General features: G+C 50.3%; 1 protein-coding gene across 2 annotated transcripts in view; it reads left to right on the plus strand.

Moving 5' to 3' along the window:
- Window positions 1–26,874, plus strand: part of ANKRD53 (ankyrin repeat domain 53) — a 152,947-nt gene that overhangs the window by 30,137 nt on the left and 95,936 nt on the right. The window contains exons 1-2 of one of the 2 annotated variants that reach the window (XM_063925306.1): window positions 19,516–19,656; window positions 23,896–24,046. In XM_063925306.1, coding sequence (XP_063781376.1) covers window positions 19,646–19,656; window positions 23,896–24,046 — 162 coding nt within the window. In that variant the 5' untranslated portion in view covers window positions 19,516–19,645. Of the gene's footprint in view, window positions 1–19,515; window positions 19,657–23,895; window positions 24,047–26,874 lie in introns of those variants that run through there. The other variant, XM_063925307.1, reaches the window with a different exon arrangement.

Consider the following 26,874-nt stretch of genomic DNA (forward strand, 5'->3'; position numbering starts at 1 on the left):
GACAGCGGGATGATGACGTTCGGGCGCGCTCGGGTTAACCGAGCAAGGCGGGAAGATCCGAGTCGCTCGGACCCGTGTAAAAAAAACTGAAGTTCGGGCGGGTTCGGATTCCAAGGAACCGAACCCGCTCATCTCTAATTGAGATCCCAAGGTGCCACTGGGGCACAGAGAAGGGGCTGAATATGCAGCACTCCCTTACAACGTCTGAACTTCAGGCTGACATCCTTCCTGGCTTTGATCAGGATAAGAATTACTACCTCAGGAATGCCTTTTTCACTCAGGATCCGGTGTTCAACCGCCATGCCGTCAACGCAGCCGCGGTAAGTCTTTGAACAGACAGGGCCCCTGCTGCAGCAGATCCTGTCTGAGTGGCAGAGGCCATGGGTCCTCTGAGATCATCTCTTGAAGTTCCGGGTACCAAGCCCTTCTTGGCCAATCCGAAACAATGAGTATAGTTCTTACTCCTCTTTTTCTTATTATCCTCAGTACCTTGGGTATGAGAGGGAGAGGAGGGAACACATAAACCGACTGGTACACCCGCGGTGTCACTAGAGCGTCCACAGCGATCGCCTGAGGTTCCCTTGACCTTGCGCAATATCTTTTTTATTGAGGCGGGACGCCATCATGTCCACCTGTGGTCTTTCCCAACGGTTTACTAGCATTTGGAAGACTTCTGGATGAAGTCCCTATTCTCCCGGGTGGAGTCTGCTGCGGAAGTCTGCTTCCCAGTTGTCCACTCCCGGAATGAACACTGCTGCCAGTGCTACCACATGATTTTCCGCCCAACGGGGAATCCTTGTGGCTTCTGCCATTGCCCTCCTGCTTCTTGTGCCGCCCTGCCTGTTTACATGGGCGAGCGCCGTGATGTTGTCTGATTGGAACAGTACGGCTGGTGAAGCAGGGGCCTTGTTTTGCTTAGGGCCTTGTAAATGGCTCTTATCTCCAGAAAATTTATGTTAAGTGAAAACTCCTGTTTGGACCATAGTCCTTGGAATTTTATTCCCTGTGTGACTGCACCCCAGCCCCGAAGGCTGGCATCCGTGGTCACCAGGACCCAGTCCTGTATTCCGAATCTGCGGCCCTCTAGTAGATGAGCCCTCTGCAGCCACCACCGCAGCGACACCCTGGTTCTTGCCGACCGGGTTATCCGCTGCTGTATCTGGAGATGGGACCCGGACCATTTGTCCAACAGGTCCCACTGGAAAATCCTTGCGTGGAACTTTCCGAATGGAATTGCTTCGTACGAAGCTACCATTTTTTCCCAGGACTCGTGTGCATTGATGTATCGACACCTGTCCCGGTCTTAGGAGGTTTCTGACTAGAGATGACAACTCCTCGGCTTTTTCCATTGGAAGAAACACTTTTTTCTGGTCTGTTTCCAGAATCATTCCCAGGAACAGAAGACGTGTCGTCGGGACCAGCTGTGACTTTGGAATTGAGAATCCAGTCCTGCTGTTGCAGCACTTCCCGAGAAAGTGCTACCCCCTTACCAACTGTTCCTTGGACCTCGCCTTTATCAGGAGAACGTCCAAGTACGGGATAATTAAAACTCCCTTCTTGCGAAGGAGTATCATCATTTCGGTCATTACCCTGGTAAAGACCCTCGGTGCCATGGATAATCCAAACGGCAGCGTCTGGAACTGATAGAGACAGTCCTGTACCACAACCTTGAGGTACTCCTGGTGAGGAGGGTAAATGGGGACATGCAGGTAAGTATCCTTGATGTCCCGAGAGACCCTGTAATCCCCCTCGTCCAGGTTCGCAATAATCGCCCTGAGCGATTCCATCTTGCACTTGAATCTTTTGTTATATGTGTTCAAGGATTTTTTATATTTAAGATGGGTCTCATCGAACCGTCCGGTTTCGGTACCACAAACATTGTGGAAAAGTAACCCTTTTCCTGTTGAAGGAGGGGTACCTTGATAATCACTTGCTGTGAATACAGTTTTTTGGATTGCCACCAACACTGCCTCCCTGGCAGAGGGAGTTGCCGGTAAGGCAGATTTTAGGAAACGGCGGGGGGGAGACGTCTCGAATTCCAGCCTGTACCTCTGAGATACTGTTTGAAGAACCCAGTGATCCACCTGTGAGAGAGCCCACTGTGCGCTGAAATTTCTGAGACGGGTCCGCCTGAGCAGCCCCAGCGTCATGCTGTGGACTTACCGGACGCAGGGGAGGACTTCTGCTCCCGGGAACTAGCTGTGTGCTGCAGCTTTTTCCCTCTACCTTTTCCTCTTGGCAGAAAAGATGAGCCTCTAGCTCTCTACTTTTCTGGGGCCGAAGGGACTGTACCTGATAATACAGTGCTTACTTTTGCTGTGGGGTAGCTTGTGGCAAAAGTTTTAATTTCCCAGCCGTAGCTGTGGAAACGAGGTCTGAAAGACCATCCCCAAACAGTTCCACCCCCTTCTAGGGCAAACTTCCATGTGCCGTTTTAAATCGGCATCGCCCGACCATTGCCGAGTCCATAACCCCCGTCTGGCGGCAGTGGTTTTACATAGCGCTTATTAGTGATGCCAGTCGGCAAATATCCCTCTGTGCATCACGCATGTATAAGACAGTGTCTTTTATATGCTCTATTTTCAGCAAAATATTGTCCCTATCTATAGTATAAATATTATCCGACAGGGAATCTGACCACGCAGCTGCCGCACTGCACATCCATTCCGAGGCAATAGCAGGTCTCAATATAATGCCCGTGTGTGTGTATATAGCTTTAAGGGTAGTTTTCTGCTTTCTATCAGCAGGTCCTTCAGGGCGGCCGTATCCGTGATGGTAGTGCCACCTTTTTTAATAAGCGTGTAACCGCTTTATCTACCCTAGGGGTTATTTCCCAACGTGACCTATCCTCTGGCGGAAAAGGGTACGCTGCTTTAGAAATGATCAATTTCTTATCGGGGGAAGTCCACGCTTCCTCACACACCTCATATCAATTTCTCAGATGCAGGAAAAACTACTGGTAGTTTTCTGTCACCAACATAATACCCTTTTTTGTGGTATCTGGGGTATTATCAGAAATGTGTAATACATTTTTCATTGCCTCAATCATGTAACGGGTGGCCCTATTGGAAGGTACACTAGTCTCATCGTCGTCGACACTGGAGTCGGTATCCGTGTCAACATCTGTGTCTGCCATCTGAGGTAGCGGGCGTTTTAGAGCCCCTGATGACATGTGAGACGCTTGGACAGGCACAAGCTGAGCAGCCGGCTGTCCTATGTCGTCAAATTTTTTATGTAAGGAGTTGACACGGTCACGTAATTCCTTCCATAAGTCCATCCACACCGGTGTCGACCCCGCAGGGGGGTGACATCCCATTCACAGGCATTTGCTCCGCCTCCACATCATTATCCTCATCATACATGTCGACACAGCAGTACCGACACACAGCACACACACAGGGAATGCTCTGACAGAGGACAGGACCCCACAAAGCCCTTTGGGGAGACAGAGGGAGAGTATGCCAGCACACACCAGAGCGCTATATATCACAGGGATATCACCTATAGAGAGTGTTTTCCCTTATAGCTGCATAATATATATATACTGCGCCTAATTTGTGCCCCCCCTCTCTTTTTAACCCTTTTCTGTAGTGCAGGACTGCAGGGGAGAGCCAGGGAGCGATCCCTCCAGCAGAGCTGTGAGGGAAAATGGCGCCAGTGTGCTGAGGGAGATGGCTCCGCCCCTTTTTCGGCGGGCTTTCTCCCGCTATTTTATCGTTTCTGGCAGGGGTTAATATACACCTATATAGCCTCTGGGGCTATATATGGTGTTAGTTTTGCCAGCCAAGGTGTTATTATTGCTGCTCAGGGCACCCCCCCCCCCCCCCCCAGCGCCCTGCACCCATCAGTGACCGCAGTGTGTGGTGTGCATGAGGAGCAATGGCGCACAGCTGCAGTGCTGTGCGCTACCTTGGAGAAGACAGAAGTCTTCAGCCGCCGATTTTCCGGACCACCTTCTTGTTTCTGGCTCTGTAAGGGGGACGGCGGCGCGGCTCCGGGAACGGACGACGAGGTCGGGTCCTGTGTTCGATCCCTCTGGAGCTAATGGTGTCCAGTAGCCTAAGAAGCCCAAGCTACCACCACTTAGGTAGGTTCGCTTCTTCTCCCCTTAGTCCCTTGTTGCAGTGAGCCTGTTGCCAGCAGGTCTCACTGAAAATATAAAACCTAAACTATACTTTCTTCTAGGAGCTCAGGAGAGCCCCTAGTGTGCATCCAGCTCAGCCGGGCACAGAAATCTAACTGAGGCTTGGAGGAGGGTCATAGGGGGAGGAGCCAGTGCACACCAGATAGTCCTAAAGCTTTCTTTAGATGTGCCCAGTCTCCTGCAGAGCCGTCTATTCCCCATGGTCCTTACGGAGTCCCCAGCATCCACTAGGACGTCAGAGAAATAGGGATCATCCCACAAAAATCAGGTCAGTTGGGAGGTATGTAGAAGCGTACTCCGTATACCAGCAAAAATAGGATTTTGGTTACCTACCGGTAAATCCTTTTCTCGTAGTCCGTAGAGGTTGCTGGGGTCCATATTAGTACCATGGGGTATAGACGGGTCCACCGGGAGCCATTGGCACTTTAAGAGTTTAATAGTGTGGGCTGGCTCCTTCCTCTATGCCCCTCCTACCAGACTCAGTCTAGAAACTGTGCACGAAGAGACGACAAACTTCGAGAGAAGGATTACACAGATAGTGGCGAGATTCATACCAGCTCACACAACATGCAAATCCGGCCAACATGCCGGAAAAACTCAGCAACAGCTGAAAACCGTAAATAACGCAGAACTTACCTAGGAACCAGGTAGAACTGAACTATAAAACGAAAGCAGGAAAACGCAGCGCTGGGCGGGCGCCCAGCATCCTCTACGGACTACGAGAAAAGGATTTACCGGTAGGTAACCAAAATCCTATTTTCTCTTACGTCCTAGAGGATGCTGGGGTCCATATTAGTACCATGGGGATGTACCAAAGCTCCCAGTACGGGAGGGAGAGCGCGGAGGCTCCTGCAACACTGCTTGACCAAACTTGAGGTCATCAGAGGCCAGAGTATCGAACCTGTAAAACTTGGCAAATGTATTCGACCCAGACCAAGTAGCTGCTCGGCAGAGTTGTACCGCCGAGACACCCCAGGCAGCCGCCCAGGAAGAGCTCACTTCACGAGTAGAGTGGGCCTTTATAGATTTCGGACAGAGCAATCCTGCCGTGGAATAGGCATGCTGGGTAGTGAACCTGATCCAGTGCGAAATCGACTGCTTCGAAGCAGGACATACAATTTTCTTGGGATCATAGAGGACAAACAGAGAGTCACTTTTCCTATGACGAGCCGTCCTCTTCAAATAAATCTTCAAAGTCCTCACCACATCCAAGGCCTTTGAAGTAATTGAGGAGTCAGTAGCCACTGGCACCACAATAGGTTGGTTGATATGGAAAGCCGACACAACCTTAGGTAGGAACTGTGGACGAGTCCTAAGTTCCGCCCTGTCCTCATGGAAGATCAGATAGGGGCTTTTACAAGATAAAGCCCCCAATTCCGACACGCGTCGTGCAGAAGCCAAGGCCAACAAGGTGACCGCCTTCCACGTGAGAAACTTGAGATCGACCTCCTGTAGAGGCTCAAACCAAGCAGATTGCAGGAACTGCAACACCACATCAAGATCCCATGGTGCCGTAGGCGCCACAAAGGGAGGCTGGATGTGCAGAACCCCTTTCAAAAAGGTCTGAACCTCAGGAAGAACAGCCAATTGTTTTTGGAAGAAGATGGACAAAGCAGAGATCTGGACCTTGATGGAGCCCAATCTCAGTCCCATATCCACCCCTGCTTGCAGGAAAAGGAGAAAACGTCCAAGTTAAAACTCCACTGCCGGAAACTTCTTGGCCTCACACCAAGAAACATATTTCTTCCAAATGCGATGGTAATGTTTAGACGTTACCCCCTTTCTGGCCTGTATCAAGGTAGGAATGACCTCACTCAGGATACCTTTCCGAGCTAAAATCTGGCGTTCAACCGCCATGCCGTCAAACGTAGCCGTGGTAAGTCTTGATAAGCGAATGGCCCCTGCAGGAGCAGATCCTCCCGAAGAGGTAAAGGCCGTGGAACTTCCAGCAGAAGATCCAGCAGATCCGCGTACCAAGCCCTCCTTGGCCAGTCCGGAGCAATGAGGATTGCCAGAACCTTTGTTTTTCTCACAAGCTGAAGAACCTTTGGTATCAGAGGAAGTGGAGGGAACACATACACTGACTTGAACACCCATGGTGTTACCAGTGCGTCCACCGCCACTGCCTGTGAGTCTCTTGACCTGGAACAGTACCTCCATAGCTTCTTGTTGGCCATCATGTCTATGTGAGGAATCCCCCACCAACCGGTTACCTCCTCGAACACCTCCGGATGGAGGCCCACTTCCCTGGACGGAGATCGTGTCTGCTGAGGAAGTCTGCTTCCCGGTTGTCTACGCCCGGAATGAAGATTGCCGACATCACCACCGCGTGCCTTTCTGCCCAGATGAGGATTTTTGACACCTCTGACATGGCAGCCCTGCTCTTTGTTCCGCCTTGTCGGTTTATGTAGGCCACTGTGGTTACGTTGTCCGACTGCACCTGAATAGCCCGATCCTGTAGAGGGTGTGCTACTTGCAGAAGGGCGTTGTACACGGCCCTGAGTTCCAGGATGTTTATTGGGAGGAGTGATTCTTGATCCGACCATCGTCCCTGAAAAGTTTCCCCCAGAGCGACTGCTCCCCAACCTCTTAGACTTGCATCTGTGGTTAAAAGGATCCAGTCTTGAATTCCGAACCTTCACCCTTCCAGAAGGTGCGGAAGTTGCAGCCACCAGAGGAGTGAAATCCTGACTTTCGGAGACAGGTATATCCTCTTGTGAATGTGTAGGTGAGAGCCCGACCACTGGTCCAAGAAGTCCGGCTGAAAAGGTCGAGCATGAAACCTGCCGTATTGCAGAGCCTCGTAGGCGGCAACCATCTTTCCCAGAAGGCATATGCATTGATGAACCGATACCCGGGTAGGCTGTAGGACATCCCGGACCATTGTTTGAATCACCAATGCTTTCTCCACCGGGAGAAATACCCTCTGCACTTCCGTGTCGAGAATCATTCCCAGGAAAGACAGCCGCCTTGTCGGCTCCAGATGAGACTTTGGAAGGTTCAGGATCCAACCGTGCTTCCTGAGCAGCTGTGTCGTGAGCGCGATGGACCGCAACAACCTCTCCCTGGACAACGCTTTGATCAGGAGATCGTCCAGATATGGGATTATGTTCACCCCCTGTTAGCGGAGGAGAACCATCATCTCCACCATCACCTTGGTGAAGATCCTCGGTGCTATGGAGAGGCCAAATGGCAGCGCCTGGAACTGATAGTGATCATCCATCAGTGCAAACCTGAGATATGCTTGATGCGTCGCTCAAATGGGAATGTGGAGGTAAGCATCCTTGATGTCCAGAGACACCAGGAACTCCCCCTCCGTCAGTCCTGAGATGACAGTTCTCAGAGATTCTATCTTGAATTTGAACTCCCTGAGATAAGAGTTCAAAGACTTTAAGTTTAAAATAGGCCGTACCGAACCATCTGGTTTTGGTACCACAAAAAGGTTCGAATAATGGGCCTAATTCTGAGTTGATCGCAGCAGCAAATTTGTTAGCAGTTGGGCAAAACCATGTGCACTGCAGGTGTGTGTGGGGGGGGGGGGGGGCAATTATAACATGTGCAAAGAGAGTTAGATTTGGGTGGGGTGTGTTCAAACTGAAATCTAAATTGCAGTGTAAAAATAAAGCAGGCAGTATTTACCCTCAGAGAACCAAAATAACCCACACAAATCTAACTCTCTCTGCAAATGTTATATCTGCCCCCCCCCAACCCCCGCAGTGCACATGGTTTTGCCCAATTGCTAACAAACTTGCTGCTGCGATCAACTCAGAATTACCCCCAATATAACCCTTGTTCCGCTGCTGAAGTCGGGCCGGAACAATGACCTCTGACACCACCAATTTTCTGATGGCCTCCAGAAGAATTGTCCTGGCAAGCCTGACTTGAAGAAACGGTGAGGCGGGGGATCTTGAAACTCCAGTCTGTACCCTCTGGGCACTATATGCAGTACCCATGGGTACAGACCTGACGAAACCCAGACGTGGCTGAACTGTCGGAGTCTTGCCCCCACCTGACCCTCCTCCAGGCCTAGCTGTCCACCGTCATGCGGAGGACTTAGGGGTATCAGAAGCGAGCTTCTGGGTCGGGGAACCTGCGGGAGCAGGCTTCTTTCCCTTGGCACGACCACCTCTGAAGATGTGGTCGTGCCAAGGGAGGCTTATTCTTTCTAGGCCTCGCAGGGCGAAAGGACTGTGATGTGGTAGATGAAAATGGCTTCTTCGTAGCCGGTGCAGCTGAGGGGAGAAAAGGAGATTTACCCGCGGTAGCCGTGGCGATCCACGCATCCATCGCCTCCCCAAAAAGAGCCTGACCTTTGTATGGTAGGCCCTCCACACACTTCCTGGATTCCGCGTCCGCAGACCAGTTGCGCAGCCAGAGACCCCTGCGAGCCGAGACGGACATGAAGGAGATCCCCGCAGCCATGGAACCCAGGTCTTTCATGGAATCCACCAGGAACCCTGCAGAATCCTGAATATTACGTAAAAATAAATCAACGTCACCTTTGTCCAGCGTAGTCGATTCCTCCTGCAGAGTGGTTGACCAACTGGCAATAGCATTAGCAATCCAAGCACAGGCTATAGTAGGCTGTAATATAGACCCTGAAGCCATGTAAATGGATTTCAGCGTAGCATCCACCTTGCGATCTGCCGGGTCCTTTAACGCGGTAGATCCCGGGACCGGTAATACCACCTGTTTGGACAGTCTGGAGACAGAGGCGTCGACTATCGGCTAGTGATGAGCGGGTTCGGTTCCTCTGAATCCGAACCCCCCCGAACTTCAGCCTTTTTACACGGATCCGAGGCAGACTCGGATCTTCCCGCCTTGCTCGGCTAACCCGAGCGCGCCCGAACGTCATCATCCCGCTGTCGGATTCTCGCGAGGCTCGTATTCTATCGCGAGACTCGGATTCTATATAAGGAGCCGCGCGTCGCCGCCATTTTCACACGTGCATTGAGATTCATAGGGAGAGGACGTGGCTGGCGTCCTCTCCATTTAGGTTAGAAGAGAGAGAGTGAGAGTGAGACACTTGATTTACTGGAGCTTAGGAGTACTCAGAGAGTGCAGAGTTTACTAGTGACTGACCAGTGACCACCAGTGCAGTTTTTTTATTATATTATTATTTAATATAATCCGTTCTCTGCCTGAAAAAAAACGATACACAGTGACACAGTAACAGTATACCATATCTGTGCTCAGCCTCAGTGTGCTGCATCATCTATGTATATCTGACTGTGCTGAGTGCTCAGTGCTCACACAGCTTAATTGTGGGGGAGACTGGGGAGCAGTAGCAGGAGTACATATTATTTAACAGTGCACACTTTTGCTGCCAGAGTGCCACTGCCAGTGTGACTGACCAGTGACCACTGTCTGACCACCAGTATATTGTGATTGTCTGCCTGAAAAAGTTAAACACTCGTCGTGTGGTGTTTTTATTCTATAAACGTATTCTGCTGACAGTGTCCAGCAGGTCCGTCATTAATTATATAATATATACCTGTCCGGCTGCAGTAGTGATATATATATATTTTTTATATCATTATCATCCAGTCTATATTAGCAGCAGACGCAGTACGGTAGTCCACGGCTGTAGCTACCTCTGTGTCGGCAGTCGCTCGTCCATCCATAATTGTATACCACCTACCTGTGGTGTTTTTTTTTTTCTATCTTCTTGATACTACTAGTAGCTTACTTTAGGAGTCTGCAGTGCTGCTGACAGTGTCCAGCAGGTCCGTCATTATATAATATATACCTGTCCGGCTGCAGTAGTGATATATATATATTTTTTATATCATTATCATCCAGTCTATATTAGCAGCAGACGCAGTACGGTAGTCCACGGCTGTAGCTACCTCTGTGTCGGCAGTCGCTCGTCCATCCATAATTGTATACCACCTACCTGTAGTGTTTTTTTTTTTCTATCTTCTTGATAATACTAGTAGCTTACTTTAGGAGTCTGCAGTGCTGCTGACAGTGTCCAGCAGGTCCGTCATTATATAATATATACCTGTCCGGCTGCAGTAGTGATATATATATATTTTTTATATCATTATCATCCAGTCTATATTAGCAGCAGACGCAGTACGGTAGTCCGCGGCTGTAGCTACCTCTGTGTCGGCAGTCGCTCGTCCATCCATAATTGTATACCACCTACCTGTGGTGTTTTTTTTTTTTCTATCTTCTTGATACTACTAGTAGCTTACTTTAGGAGTCTGCAGTGCTGCTGACAGTGTCCAGCAGGTCCGTCATTATATAATATATACCTGTCCGGCTGCAGTAGTGATATATATATATTTTTTATATCATTATCATCCAGTCTATATTAGCAGCAGACGCAGTACGGTAGTCCACGGCTGTAGCTACCTCTGTGTCGGCAGTCGCTCGTCCATCCATAATTGTATACCACCTACCTGTGGTGTTTTTTTTTTTCTATCTTCTTGATACTACTAGTAGCTTACTTTAGGAGTCTGCAGTGCTGCTGACAGTGTCCAGCAGGTCCGTCATTATATAATATATACCTGTCCGGCTGCAGTAGTGATATATATATATTTTTTATATCATTATCATCCAGTCTATATTAGCAGCAGACGCAGTACGGTAGTCCACGGCTGTAGCTACCTCTGTGTCGGCAGTCGCTCGTCCATCCATAATTGTATACCACCTACCTGTGGTGTTTGTTTTTTTTTCTATCTTCTCGATACTACTAGTAGCTTACTTTAGGAGTCTGCAGTGCTGCTGACAGTGTCCAGCAGGTCCGTCATTATATAATATATACCTGTCCGGCTGCAGTAGTGATATATATATATTTTTTATATCATTATCATCCAGTCTATATTAGCAGCAGACGCAGTACGGTAGTCCACGGCTGTAGCTACCTTTGTGTCGGCAGTCGCTCGTCCATCCATAAGTATACTAGTATCCATCCATCTCCATTGTTTACCTGAGGTGCCTTTTAGTTGTGCCTATTAAAATATGGAGAACAAAAATGTTGAGGTTCCAAAAATAGGGAAAGATCAAGATCGACTTCCACCTCGTGCTGAAGCTGCTGCCACTAGTCATGGCCGAGACGATGAAATGCCAGCAACGTCGTCTGCCAAGGCCGATGCCCAATGTCATAGTACAGAGCATGTAAAATCCAAAACACCAAATATCAGTAAAAAAAGGACTCAAAAATCTAAAATAAAATTGTTAGAGGAGAAGCGTAAACTTGCCAATATGCCATTTACCACACGGAGTGGCAAGGAACGGCTGAGGCCCTGGCCTATGTTCATGGCTAGTGGTTCAGCTTCACATGAGGATGGAAGCACTCAGCCTCTCGCTAGAAAAATGAAAAGACTCAAGCTGGCAAAAGCAGAGCAAAGAACTGTGCGTTCTTCGAAATCACAAATCCACAAGGAGAGTCCAATTGTGTCGTTTGCGATGCCTGACCTTCCCAACACTGGACGTGAAGAGCATGCGCCTTCCACCATTTGCACGCCCCCTGCAAGTGCTGGAAGGAGCACCCGCAGTCCAGTTCCTGATAGTCAGATTGAAGATGTCAGTGTTGAAGTACACCAGGATGAGGAGGATATGGGTGTTGCTGGCGCTGGGGAGGAAATTGACCAGGAGGATTCTGATGGTGAGGTGGTTTGTTTAAGTCAGGCACCCGGGGAGACACCTGTTGTCCGTGGGAGGAATAGGGCCATTGACATGCCTGGTGAAAATACCAAAAAAAATCAGCTCTTCGGTGTGGAAGTATTTCACCAGAAATGCGGACAACATTTGTCAAGCCGTGTGTTGCCTTTGTCAAGCTGTAATAAGTAGGGGTAAGGACGTTAACCACCTCGGAACATCCTCCCTTATACGTCACCTGCAGCGCATTCATCATAAGTCAGTAACAAGTTCAAAAACTTTGGGCGACAGCGGAAGCAGTCCACTGACCAGTAAATCCCTTCCTCTTGTAACCAAGCTCACGCAAACCACCCCACCAACTCCCTCAGTGTCAATTTCCTCCTTCCCCAGGAATGCCAATAGTCCTGCAGGCCATGTCACTGGCAATTCTGACGAGTCCTCTCCTGCCTGGGATTCCTCCGATGCATCCTTGCGTGTAACGCCTACTGCTGCTGGCGCTGCTGTTGTTGCTGCTGGGAGTCGATGGTCATCCCAGAGGGGAAGTCGTACTCGTAAGACCACTTTTACTACTTCCACCAAGCAATTGACTGTCCAACAGTCCTTTGCGAGGAAGATGAAATATCACAGCAGTCATCCTGCTGCAAAGCGGATAACTGAGGCCTTGGCATCCTGGGCGGTGAGAAACGTGGTTCCGGTATCCATCATTACTGCAGAGGCAACTAGAGACTTGTTGGAGGTACTGTGTCCCCGGTACCAAATACCATCTAGGTTCCATTTCTCTAGGCAGGCGATACCGAAAATGTACACAGACCTCAGAAAAAGACTCACCAGTGTCCTAAAAAATGCAGTTGTACCCAATGTCCACTTAACCACGGACATGTGGACAAGTGGAGCAGGGCAGGCTCAGGACTATATGATTGTGACAGCCCACTGGGTAGATGTATGGACTCCCGCCGCAAGAACAGCAGCGGCGGCACCAGTAGCAGCATCTCGCAAACGCCAACTCTTTCCTAGGCAGGCTACGCTTTGTATCACCGCTTTCCAGAATACGCACACAGCTAAAAACCTCTTACGGCAACTGAGGAAGATCATCGCAGAATGGCTTACCCCAATTGGACTCTCCTGTGGATTTGTGGCATCGGACAACGCCAGCAATATTGTGTGTGCATTAAATATGGGCAAATTCCAGCACGTCCCATGTTTTGCACATACCTTGAATTTGGTGGTGCAGAATTATTTAAAAAACGAGAGGGGCGTGCAAGAGATGCTGTCGGTGGCCAGAAGAATTGCGGGACACTTTCGGCGTACAGGCACCACGTACAGAAGACTGGAGCACCACCAAAAACGCCCTGAACCTGCCCTGCCATCATCTGAAGCAAGAAGTGGTAACGAGGTGGAATTCAACCCTCTATATGCTTCAGAGGTTGGAGGAGCAGCAAAAGGCCATTCAAGCCTATACAACTGAGCACGATATAGGAGGTGGAATGCACCTGTCTCAAGCGCAGTGGAGAATGATTTCAACGTTGTGCAAGGTTCTGCAACCTTTTGAACTTGCCACACGTGAAGTCAGTTCAGACACTGCCAGCCTGAGTCAGGTCATTCCCCTCATCAGGCTTTTGCAGAAGAAGCTGGAGACATTGAAAGAGGAGCTAACACAGAGCGATTCCGCTAGGCATGTGGGACTTGTGGATGGAGCCCTTAATTCACTTAACAAGGATTCACGGGTGGTCAATCTGTTGAAATCAGAGCACTACATTTTGGCCACCGTGCTCGATCCTAGATTTAAAACCTACCTTGGATCTCTCTTTCCGGCAGACACAAGTCTGCTGGGGTTCAAAGAACTGCTGGTGACAAAATTGTCAAGTCAAGCGGAACGCGACCTGTCAACATCTCCTCCTTCACATTCTCCCGCAACTGTGGGTGCGAGGAAAAGGCTCAGAATTCCGAGCCCACCCGCTGGCGGTGATGCAGGGCAGTCTGGAGCGACTGCTGATGCTGACATCTGGTCCGGACTGAAGGACCTGACAACGATTACGGACATGTTGTCTACTGTCACTGCATATGATTCTCTCCCCATTGAAAGAATGGTGGAGGATTATATGAGTGACCGCATCCAAGTAGGCACGTCAGACAGTCCGTACTTATACTGGCAGGAAAAAGAGGCAATTTGGAGGCCCTTGCACAAACTGGCTTTATTCTACCTAAGTTGCCCTCCCACAAGTGTGTACTCCGAAAGAGTGTTTAGTGCCGCCGCTCACCTTGTCAGCAATCGGCGTACGAGGTTACATCTAGAAAATGTGGAGAAGATGATGTTCATTAAAATGAATTATAATCAATTCCTCCGTGGAGACATTGACCAGCAGCAATTGCCTCCACAAAGTACACAGGGAGCTGAGATGGTGGATTCCAGTGGGGACGAATTGATAATCTGTGAGGAGGGGGATGTACACGGTGATATATCGGAGGATGATGATGAGGTGGACATCTTGCCTCTGTAGAGCCAGTTTGTGCAAGGAGAGATTAATTGCTTCTTTTTTGGTGGGGGTCCAAACCAACCCGTCATTTCAGTCACAGTCGTGTGGCAGACCCTGTCACTGAAATGATGGGTTGGTTAAAGTGTGCATGTCCTGTTTATACAACATAAGGGTGGGTGGGAGGGCCCAAGGACAATTCCATCTTGCACCTCTTTTTTCTTTCATTTTTCTTTGCGTCATGTGCTGTTTGGGGGGTGTTTTTTGGAAGGGCCATCCTGCGTGACACTGCAGTGCCACTCCTAGATGGGCCAGGTGTTTGTGTCGGCCACTAGGGTCGCTTAGCTTACTCACACAGCTACCTCATTGCGCCTCTTTTTTTCTTTGCGTCATGTGCTGTTTGGGGAGTGTTTTTTGGAAGGGCCAACCTGCGTGACACTGCAGTGCCACTCCTAGATGGGCCAGGTGTTTGTGTCGGCCACTAGGGTCGCTTAGCTTACTCACACAGCTACCTCATTGCGCCTCTTTTTTTCTTTGCGTCATGTGCTGTTTGGGGAGTGTTTTTTGGAAGGACCATCCTGCGTGACACTGCAGTGCCACTCCTAGATGGGCCAGGTGTTTGTGTCGGCCACTAGGGTCGCTTAGCTTACTCACACAGCTACCTCATTGCGCCTCTTTTTTTCTTTGCGTCATGTGCTGTTTGGGGAGTGTTTTTTGGAAGGGCCATCCTGCGTGACACTGCAGTGCCACTCCTAGATGGGCCAGGTGTTTGTGTCGGCCACTAGGGTCGCTTAGCTTACTCACACAGCTACCTCATTGCGCCTCTTTTTTTCTTTGCGTCATGTGCTGTTTGGGGAGTCTTTTTTGGAAGGGCCATCCTGCGTGACACTGCAGTGCCACTCCTAGATGGGCCAGGTGTTTGTGTCGGCCACTTGGGTCGCTTAGCTTAGCCATCCAGCGACCTCGGTGCAAATTTTAGGACTAAAAATAATATTGTGAGGTGTGAGGTGTTCAGAATAGACTGAAAATGAGTGGAAATTATGGTTATTAATGTTAATAATACTTTGGGATCAAAATGAACCCCAAATTCTATGATTTAAGCTGTTTTTTAGGGTTTTGTGAAAAAAACACCCGAATCCAAAACACACCCGAATCCGACAAAAAAAATTCGGTGAGGTTTTGCCAAAACGCGTTCGAACCCAAAACACGGCCGCGGAACCGAACCCAAAACCAAAACCCGAAAAATTTCCGGTGCTCATCACTGCTATCGGCGGGGACTCCCATCTCTTCCTATCTTCCTCTGGAAAGGGAAAAGCCACCAAGACTTTCTTGGGAATCTGGAATTTCTTTTCTGGAGTTTCCCATGCCTTTTCAAAGATAGCATTTAATTCTTTGGATGCCGGGAAGGTGAGGGGGGGCTTCTTATTATCTGTAAAGAAGGCCTCCTACACCTGTTCCGGAGCTGTGTCCGAAATGTGTAAAACATCCCTAGCAGCCTCAATAATCAACTGCACCCCCTTGGCAAGTGATGCTGTCCCCCTCAACACATCCCCGTCACCGTCTGCAGCGTCAGAGTCTGTGTCTGTGTCATCCTGCATAATTGCAAGTGCACGTTTGTGAGAATACACCGCAGGGGACCCTGAGGAGGCAGTATCAGACCATACAACCATAGCGGACTGGAGGACCTCAGTGGCATGCTCAGTCCTAGCAACCCTATCGGAAATCTGAGAAATAGTCCCCCTCAGAGAGACTAACCATTCTGGCTCTCTAGCTGGGATCTGTGCTAAAACAGTGCAATCCTGATTACATGGAATGGAGTCTTCCTGGGAAGACAAATCCTCTGCAGCATATGAAACAATGTCCTTAGACATGTTGTCACACACCCTCAAACACCCCACAAACACACTGGGTATTATGTAGACAGCGTTTCCCCCCAAGAAAGGCAGAGAGACACAGAGATTGGAGACAACCCACACACAGCGCTATTTGAGGTAAAGGGAGTCCCTAACCAGTGCTGACTGTGTCCCTTAATAGGTGACACAGCCTACATACAGCCTCCCCTCCCTTCTACAACCCCCTGGTACCGTACAGATAGCTGGAGATTGCTCTGGAGGGACCTGGATCCACTTGTAGTGACTGCAGGCAGGAAAAATGGCGCTGAACGCTGCTGGGTCTGCTCTAAGGAGAAGTTCCGCCCCCTCAATGGCGCTGTCTTCCCGCTCTTTGAAAGATTATACTGGCCGGATGATTTGTGCTGGTCTGGATCCGCAGACCCCGACAGGCTTGTAGTGGACAGTGTAGGGCCCGGAGCTGGCCCAGGGCGCCCCTCCCAGCGCCGCACCGCTGAGCCTTCCAGGAGCGCAGTTAAGACCGCGCTCCTACCCTCTAGCTGCCCTCTTCATACTGTCCCCCCGCTTGCTAGGGGGGACAGTGACTCACTTGCCACTTTTCAGCTCCCTGAGGAGGTGGCGGCTGGCTGCCGGGGCGAGCGTTCCCCTGCAGAGGGGCGCGATCGGACCCCTCTGGAGCTCAATGCCCAGTCAGCGGGAGCAGTAGCTCAGACCCCGCAGGGAGGACACTGCTTTCCCCCTGAGTCCCTCGATGCAGGGAGGCTGTCGCCAGCAGCTTCCCTGTAAAATAACAAACGTTAAAAAAAACTTTTACTAGAGAAACTCTGTAGAGCTCCCCTAGCTGTGACCGGCTCCTCCGCTCCGGGCACATTTTCTAAACTGAGTCTGGTAGGAGGGGCATAGAGGGAGGAGCCAGCCCACACTATTAAACTCTTAAAGTGCTAATGGCTCCTGGTGGACCCATCTATACCCCATGGTACTAATATGGACCCCAGCATCCTCTAGGACGCAAGAGAAATGGGGGATTTTTCAGTGTGAATGACATTCTCTTCCCCAGTACTTTGTGTGGCGGTGCTCCTCTCAGTCTGGATGGAAAGTGTTTGCGTGTCTGTGTTTGCGTGATGCAGCGGAAGCCAGCTTTACTAATCTATGCTAAAGTGCAATCACCTGTAGCGAAAATAGGGTGAAAGAAATAGACAATAGAGGGGAAGAAAGGAAATTGAAGGAGAGAGAAAAACAGGTGATAGAGAAAAGAGGATGAGAAAGGGGGTGGGATGCACTAAATAACAAAATGCGGTAAAAACTCTGTTTTCTGGGTTTTTACTACATCTCCATATGCACTAAGCCCACTATCTCCGGGTTTCGGTGCAGAGAGTAACGCCAGCAAATGAATACCACCCACTGCAGGCTACATTATCATGAACATTACAGGGATGACGCTTGGGACATGGGATATGCTGACATGCAGAATGACGACATTTAGTATGTTGTCACCATAATGTTCCAAATGTTTGCACATAATGTCGGCATTTTCAAAACAATGTCAACATTGTGACTATCGATATTAACAATGTACATTTTTTGTACGTCATCATTAAGGGGTCTATTTACTAAGCCTTGGATGGAGATAAAGGGCCTAATTCAGATCTGTTCGCTCGCTAGCGGTTTTTCGCAGCGCAGCGATCAGGTAACTACATACATGCCGACATTCTGGCTGCTCTCTGCAGGAGAGAGCAGCCAGGTCGGCTCAGCAGGGGGGCAGGGGAGGGCTGTGACGTGGGGAGGAGGTGGACCGGAGGCGGAACTGGGGTGGAGCAGGGCGGGATGGGGGCGGAGTTACCGTGCCACATCCTTTAAGCCACACCCTCCGCTCTGTAATGCCGCGATCCCCGGCATTACACTGCAGGGGGCGTGGCTATGATGACGCGATTCAGCAAGAATCGCGTCATCAACTGCCCGGACCGCCCACTTTACACACTAAGTGGGCGGACGGGCAGGGGGACCCCTGATTCCGGGAGACTTGCCTGCTCTTCCGGGGGGCCGGGAGGGTCACCCGATTTTCGGGAGCCTCCCGCCCATTCCGGGAGAGTAGGCAAGTATGGGTAACTACTGCGCATGCGTATGCACCGCAATGCACAGGCGCGCCGTACGGTTACAAAGCAGATCGCTGTTGTGCACTGGCTCTAGCGAAGAATCCATTCGCATGGCCGTTCGCAAGGAGATTGACAGGAAGAAGGCGTTTGTGGGTGGCAACTGACCGTTTTCTGGGAGTGGTTGGAAAAACGCAGGCGTGTCCAAGCGTTTGCAGGGCGGGTGTCTGACGTCAATTCTGGTCCCGGACAGGCTGAAGTGATCGCAGCGGCTGAGTAAGTTCAGAGCTACCCAGAGACTGCACAAGCTGTTTTTGTACAAGGCGGCTGCCTGTTGTTGTCAGTGAGGGGGCATGTCCAGTGCTCTATGACCTGCTGGCATGCCTCCAGTCTCCACCGAATAGACAATGGGGGTCATTCAGAGTTGTTCGCTCGCTAGCTGTTTTTAGCAGCCGTGCAAACGCAATGCCGCCTCCCACTGGGAGTGTATTTTAGATTAGCAGAAGTGCGAACGAAGCGATCGCAGAGCGGCTACAAAAAAGTGCAGTTTCTGAGTAGCTCCAGACCTACTCAGCGCTTGCGATCACTTCAGACTGTTCAGTTCCGGATTTGACGTCACAAACACGTCCTGCGTTCGGCCAGCCACGCCTGCGTTTTTCCTGGCACGCCTACGTTTTTTCGAACACTCCCTGAAAAAGGTCAGTCGACGTCCAGAAACGCCCTCTTCCTGTCAATCACTCTGCGGCCAGCAGTGCGACAGAAAAGCTTCGCTAGATCTTGTGTAAAACTGCATCGGCCGTTGTGAAAGTACGTCGCGCGTGCGCATTGTGCCGCATACGCATGCGCAGAAGTGCCGTTTTTTTTTGCTTCATCGCTGCACAGTGAACATTTTCAACTAGCGGAATGACCCCCATTGTGCGCATGCGCACAGCGTCTACTCTCCGCGAGCAGGTTCTGATACAGAAGATAGACATTACAAAGATAGTCATTAGGTCGATAGTAAAAGGTCGACACACAAAAATAAAATTTTGTTGTTGTTTTGTGTTTCTAAACATTTTTTTACCCCAATTTGTTGACCGCGGGTGGGACAGTCCCAAAAAAACCGGGACTGCCCTGCAAAAATCGGAACATTTGGGAGGTATGTTTATAACATAGTTTAGAAGCAACTGGTTGCTATGGGTTGCACTGTTCATACCATAATTATAGAGTAAGTGGGGAGTTAGATGACTGCTAGAACCTGGTTGCTATGGGTTACAGCAGCAGTTTCCTGTACACCAGGGTTCATACAGTAACTGCCTCCTTTGTTACTGTTTCAAATCCATTAAGTAGTCACTTCCTGGTTGCTTGGTGACTGTGTTGTGTGATTGCTGGCTGTGTACATCCCGTCCTGTAGCTCCCTGCCGTCTGTCCTCCTCACTGCTGGTGAATTAACCCTGCGTGACGTACAACTGCCCCTGATCTGCCGCAGGATCCAATGCCACCATGTCCCTGAGGTAAGGAGTGATATATATTGTGATTTACTGTAAGTTGTCAGACACAAAATGCAGGGGCACTCCCATAGCACAAACTGACTACACTGTCCACAGTTCCACAAACTGTCCTTAAAATATTTGTAGCAGCCTCCACACGCTGGCCAGAGGGAGAACAGCCTGTGGCGCCGGTATTTTGGCGGCGGCATTTCACCGCTAGTCGGGATTCCGGCATCGTGACCTCCAGGATCCGGACTAGCGGTATTGTAACCGCTTCCCGGTTTGACTATAAAAATGACTAGAATAATACAAAGAAGATAATAATAATAATAATAATAATAACAACAATAATAACAATAATAATAATATAATATTTTCATTATTCTAATCATTTTTAAAATCATATTTGCAGCCCTCAGCTTTGTATAATGCCCCATGGGGTTCATATATGTGTGTGTACATGTGGCTCTTATACTAGCCAGTGCCTCCCTAGCCATTGTCCTCTCCGCACCTCACTGGCCTCTACCCTAATAAAAGCTCAAAGTAAATATTGTTTAACACAAATAATGTACTGTATATTACGGTCCCAAAGGTAATATATTTTTCACTTTAAAAGTGGTTTAAATGGCTAGTTTGAGCAATTTTTTTTATATAACCCCCCAAAAATGCTAAAAAGCAATCTTTTATAGTGAAATTAAATGCTTGTGGTAAATTTGGGGTACATAAAAATCCCACTACAGTTGGGTACACACTGGTCGATATATAGCAGGGACGTTGGCGGGTGTGTACTGTACACCCGATATGTCTGTGTATCGCGACGGATGTGCTGTGCAGCCGATATATCTTCAGATATATTGGTACATCTGGCTGTGTGCACGTGCGTATACTTGTTGCGGGGGGCAACCATCAAATTGCCTAATTAGTCAAGGGAGGGGGGTATTCATGAGGTACTGAATCCAGTCCCTACATTTTTACATCAAAATAGGGATTTTTTTAAAACATCATACCTGCTCTGGAGGTGCGGAAACCAATATCTTGCACCGCTTGAAAAATGAAAAATGTTGCGTCCAATTGAATATAAAAAATGTCATGCCTGCAGGAAAAAAACCCACTCGTGATATTTTTTAAACAATTTGCACCCAACTGAATTTGCTGCTATGTGTTTATGTGTTGTCCCTCTCTGGCCTCCCACTGCTGCAGAGGAGATCTGCAGCCAGAGACAGCGCTCACTGCGGAGGGACTTTACGAACTCCCTGCATAAGGTAATACAGCGTAATACACCTGAGGTGAAACGTGACCAATTAGAATGAAAATATTGCCCATCACCACGCATGGATCTTCTTCGCACTGACATACTGTATGATGCACACGCGTGTTGTCTTGGTGTGTTAGGCCACAGCCAGTGGACTTCACAAGGATCGGTAACCGGTGTAGACCTCTCCATGACCTCTGTAATCCCTGTGCTGCCTGGGGCTGTGTAGGGGGATTACAGGGAATTGTGTTTGGAAGTACTGTATGGTAATGAGGGGCACAGCGGACAACACACGTCATACAGGGAATGGCCGTTAGTACAGGATTACCTAATGCTCAGGGGCAAAGAGACCAGCTTGGCCCCCATCATGGTTGTATCATTCCTTCTGCTTGTCTGTGTTTTCTCACCAGAATGGATTGTCAGCTCTTCTCGGCCCTGCCTTTGTCTGAAGCACTTTGTATGGATTATCCCAGTTACCTCCTGCATTTGTGCCACCAGCAGCAGTAGTAATAGAGTGGGCCTGATTCATAGTTGTATGGTAACACCGTCGCAGCCGGCGGGTATTGTATAGAGATGCCTGCAGGAGCCCGTGCAACTGTCCACAACTGCGTATACAGTATCGATGCAGATCTGGAAAAGATCGACTCCCAGAGTGAGTCTACGGTAGTTTACAATGGGCGCCGCAACGGAGACGCCAGAGACGTATGTCCTGCGTATGGAAATGCAGTCGGCAGCTGATACATGCCCCCAAAATGGTCCAGTTATGACCAAATTTTAGCTGCCACTCCCACAGAACGGCTGCTCCCTGTCAATCACTTGCAAATAAATCCTGACTGTGGGCCCGATTCAGTACCGGTTGCAAATGTGAGATTACACGCAGTGAACAATTATGAATGCACATGCGCTGTGAACGCATTGCGCATGTGCGAAGGGCAGAATGCGATCGCCTTGCGTATATAGCCTAATTGTAAAGAGTACGCATTTTGATTGACAGGAAGTGACAGTCCTTGGGTGGTAACATGGCGTTTGTGGGGAGTGGTTGGGAAAACGCAGGTGTGTCATGCCCGTTCTTGGGGCGTGTATCTGACGTCATCTGCTAACGCTGTGTTCAAAAACATGGCGCCCGGTGCGACTGCGTTCTCATTGATTTGAGTCAGCATGGGTCAGCCACAAATGTGGATTTTATGCGTATGCATGCGAAGCTACTAATACATACACAGATTTGCGAATGTAAACAGCCTTCCGGGGTCATCTGGAACAGCGCATGCTTCTGACGGATGGTGTACACCCAGCATGGGGCTGGATGTTAAGTCTCAACACTAATGATGATGCTGCGGATAGAAGAGAGCACGGTCCGGCCATCCGCAGGCAGAGTGTTAATCAGCACAGTAGGACGGTTCCGCACAGTAGCATAAGGTAGCATGCAGCCTGCCGCGCTCCAAACGGGAAAGTGGACGGACAGTATCTTCAGGAGTGCTGGACATGTCTCCCACACTGGTGTATCGTGACACACAAAAAGTTCCTCAAAGTCACTTACAGGGGCAACCCCCCCCCCCTCCCCACTCCCCATCTACTCTAGGGACAGAGCCTGACAGGAGCATCAGCAGGAACCCATCCCTGCGATGTGTAAAAGCAAGCGATTGGGACTTTGCTTTCTGGTTCAGGGGCCGGCTGCGTTACTGCGCTATTCCTGAATCCCTTTTGCCATAAAATTTGCCATCTGCGCATAGGCTACAGTAGCATCAGCCACTAGTGCCAAGCTCCAGAATGTGAAGCGCGGCACTATAAAGCACGGCACGATCTGGGCCAATGATCACATTGAGTTCTCTGGGTATCTGAAATGGGAAATTTGCAAGGTGCAGCACCAGCAGGGACAGATGCGCTTACAGCCGTGTCCATAGAGCCTAATAATGCTTAAAGATACCAACAATTACCCAAATGTTTAGGGTAGCCAGTATTGTGCTATATATTAGGGCGTAATTCTCCTCTGTGTCAGATCTCCCACTGGCCTCACAGCACTGTTTCAGGTGGGCAGGTGGAGGATGGCGTCAACTCTATAGGAAGGATGTTTGCATTCGGTTCCATGGGCGCCAGCTAATCCTGGGACTAAGGGGGTCATTCCGAGTTGATCGCTAGCTGCCATTGTTCACAGCGCAGCGATCAGTCTAAAAATCGGCATTTCTGCTTATGCGTATGGACCGCAATACGCATGCGCGTTGTACGGGTACAAAGGCCTTTGTGGTTTTGCACAGGTTCTAGCGACGTTCTCATTCGCACTGGCGGCCGCAAGAAGATTGACAGGAAGGGGGCGTTTCTGGGTGTCAACTGACCATTTTCAGGGAGTGCTTTGAAAAATGCAGGCGTGCCAGGGAAAACGCAGGCGTGGCTGGCCGAACGCTGGGCGGGTGTGTGACATCAAAAGCCAACCCACCAACGTTAGAATCAACGCACACGAAGAGTAAGTACAGGGCTGGTCTTGTTTTGCACAAAATGTTTTTTGCAGGCGCTCTGCTGCACAGGCGTTCGCACTTCTGCAAAGCGAAAATACACTGCCCGGTGGGCGGCAATGCGTACTGGCACAGCTCATCCTCCAGCATACAGTATAATTACTAACCCCACACCACATATCACTACTACGCCCCCACATTACTTTAATACCGCCCCTCCCCCCAGATATGGAAGGGGCAGTTCTATGAACCACAGTGCAGGACACTGGTGTCTGGTCTCAGTCACTGGGAGGCAGAGCACAGGCTGGACTATCCTCTCCCTCATCCTGCTTGCTGCCACATGTAATACACAGGAACTGGCTAGTGCCGCTAATATTCTAATGCTGATAGGCTACAGGTTGTTCTTGCCCCTTTCTGCCTCATTTTCTGTTAGTGCGGGCATATACTCTGGTCCTCCCCAAACACACGTGAACAAATACCAATGTACTTTTTCATGTCACTTAATATTATTAATATTATTGCACGCATTTACCGTATGAATTAGTTTTGGTTTATTTGCTGCAGGAGGAACACAGGAGACCCCCAGGCCAGCGAAGCCCAGAGAAGCAATTCAGGCACTGCGAATGACCAGCTCATTGCGGCCTCCATTGGGAATGTGGCCTGGCTGCAGCTTTCTATAAACACAGCGGAGTCGCAGCTCAAGACAGACAAAGAGGTGAGAGGTGTGTCACAGCACAGCGGCCCGCAGCACGTTACATAATAACCAGGAGCCCAGCTGCAGGCAGAGAGGTGAGGGGTGTGTCACAGCACAGCTGCCCGCAGCACGTTACATAATAACCAGGAGCCCAGCTGCAGGCAGAGGTGAGGGGTGTGTCACAGCACAGCTGCCCGCAGCACGTTACATAATAACCAGGAGCCCAGCTGCAGGCAGAGAGGTGAGGGGTGTGTCACAGCACAGCTGCCTGCAGAACATTACATAATAGCCAGGAGTCCAGCTGCAGGCAGACGTGAGGGGTGTGCCACAGCACAGCTGCCTGCAGCACATTACATGATAGCCAGGAGTCCAGCTGCAGACATACAGGTGAGGAGCGTGTCACAGCACAGCTGCCTGCAGAACATTACATAACAGCCAGGAGCCCAGCTGAAGGCAGAGAGGTGAGGGGTGTGTCACAGCACAGCTGCCCGCAGCACGTTACATAATAACCAGGAGCCCAGCTGCCTGCAGAACATTACATAATAGCCAGGAGCTCAGATGCAGGCAGAGAGGTGAGGAGCGTGGCACAGCACAGCTGCCTGCATAAGATTGCATAATATCCAGAAATCCAGCTGCAGGCAGAGTTGAGGGGTGTGTCACAGCACAGCTGCCCGCATCACGTTACATAATAGCCAGGATCCCAGCTAAAGGCAGAGTTAAGGGGTGTGTCACAGCACAGCTGCCCGCATCACGTTACATAATAGCCAGGATCCCAGCTGCAGGCAGAGAGGTGAGGGGTGTGTCACAGCACAGCTGCCCGCAGCACATTACATAATAGCCAGGAGTCCAGCTGCAGGCAGAGAGATGAGGAGCGTGTCACAGCACAGCTGTCTGCAGAACATTACATAATAGCCAAGAGCCCAGCTGCAGGCAGAGTGGTGAGGAGCGTGTCACAGCACAGCTGCCTGCATAACATTACATAATAGCCAGGAGTCCAGCTGCAGGCAGAGGTGAGGGGTGTGTCACAGCACAGCTGCCTGCAGAACATTACATAATAGCCAGGAGCCCAGCTGCAGGAAGGGAGGTGAGGAGCGAGTCACAGCACAGCTGTCTGCAGAACATTACATAATAGCCAGGAGCCCAGCTACAGGCAGAGAGGTGAGGAGCGTGTCACAGCACAGCTGCCTGCATAACATTACATAATAGCCAGAAATCCAGCTGCAGGCAGAGGTGAGGGGTGTGTCACAGCACAGCTGCCTGTAGAACATTACATAATAGCCAGGAGCCCAGCTGCAGGCAGAGAGGTGAGGAGCGTGTTACAGCACAGCTGCCTGCATAACATTACATAATAGCCAGGAGCCCAGCTGCAGGCAGAGAGGTGAGGGGTGTGTCACAGCACAGCTGCCCGCAGCACGTTACATAATAACCAGGAGCCCAGCTGCAGGCAGAGAGGTGAGGGGTGTGTCACAGCACAGCGGCCCGCAGCACATTACATAATAACCAGGAGCCCAGCTGCAGGCAGAGAGGTGAGGGGTGTGTCACAGCACAGCTGCCCGCAGCACGTTACATAATTACCAGGAGCCCAGCTGCAGGCAGAGGTGAGGGGTGTGTCACAGCCAGCTGCCCGCAGCACGTTACATAATAACCAGGAGCCAGCTGCAGGCAGAGAGGTGAGGGGTGTGTCACAGCACAGCTGCCTGCAGCACATTACATAATAACCAGGAGCCCAGCTGCAGGCAGAGAGGTGAGGGGTGTGTCACAGCACAGCTGCCTGCAGCACATTACATAATAACCAGGAGCACAGCTGCAGGCAGAGAGGTGAGGGGTGTGTCACAGCACAGCTGCCTGCAGAACATTACATAATAGCCAGGAGCCCAGCTGCAGGCAGAGAGGTGAGGGGTGTGTCACAGCACAGCTGCCTGCATAACATTACATAACAGCCAGGAGCCCAGCTGCAGACAGGCAGAGAGGTGATGGGTGTGTCACAGCAAAGCTGCCTGCAGAACATTTTATAATAGCCAGGAGCCCAGCTGCAGGCAGAGAGGTGAGGGGTGTGTCACAGCACAGCTGCCTGCAGAACATTACATAATAGCCAGGAGTCCAGCTGCATGCAGACGTGAGGGGTGTGCCACAGCACAGCTGCCTGCAGCACATTACATGATAGCCAGGAGTCCAGCTGCAGACATACAGGTGAGGAGCGTGTCACAGCACAGCTGCCTGCATAACATTACATAATAGCCTGGAGTCCAGCTGCAGGCAGAGGTGAGGGGTGTGTCACAGCACAGCTGCCTGCAGAACATTACATAATAGCCAGGAGCCCAGCTGCAGGCAGGGAGGTGAGGAGCGAGTCACAGCACAGCTGTCTGCAGAACATTACATAATAGCCAGGAGCCCAGCTACAGGCAGAGAGGTGAGGAGCGTGTCACAGCACAGCTGCCTGCATAACATTACATAATAGCCAGAAATCCAGCTGCAGGCAGAGGTGAGGGGTGTGTCACAGCACAGCTGCCTGTAGAACATTACATAATAGCCAGGAGCCCAGCTGCAGGCAGAGAGGTGAGGAGCGTGTCACAGCACAGCTGCCTGCATAACATTACATAATAGCCAGGAGCCCAGCTGCAGGCAGAGAGGTGAGGGGTGTGTCACAGCACAGCTGCCCGCAGCACGTTACATAATAACCAGGAGCCCAGCTGCAGGCAGAGAGGTGAGGGGTGTGTCACAGCACAGCGGCCCGCAGCACATTACATAATAACCAGGAGCCCAGCTGCAGGCAGAGAGGTGAGGGGTGTGTCACAGCACAGCTGCCCGCAGCACGTTACATAATTACCAGGAGCCCAGCTGCAGGCAGA

This window comes from Pseudophryne corroboree, chromosome 1 (genome assembly GCF_028390025.1).
Source record: "Pseudophryne corroboree isolate aPseCor3 chromosome 1, aPseCor3.hap2, whole genome shotgun sequence".
Classification (NCBI taxonomy): domain Eukaryota; kingdom Metazoa; phylum Chordata; class Amphibia; order Anura; family Myobatrachidae; genus Pseudophryne; species Pseudophryne corroboree.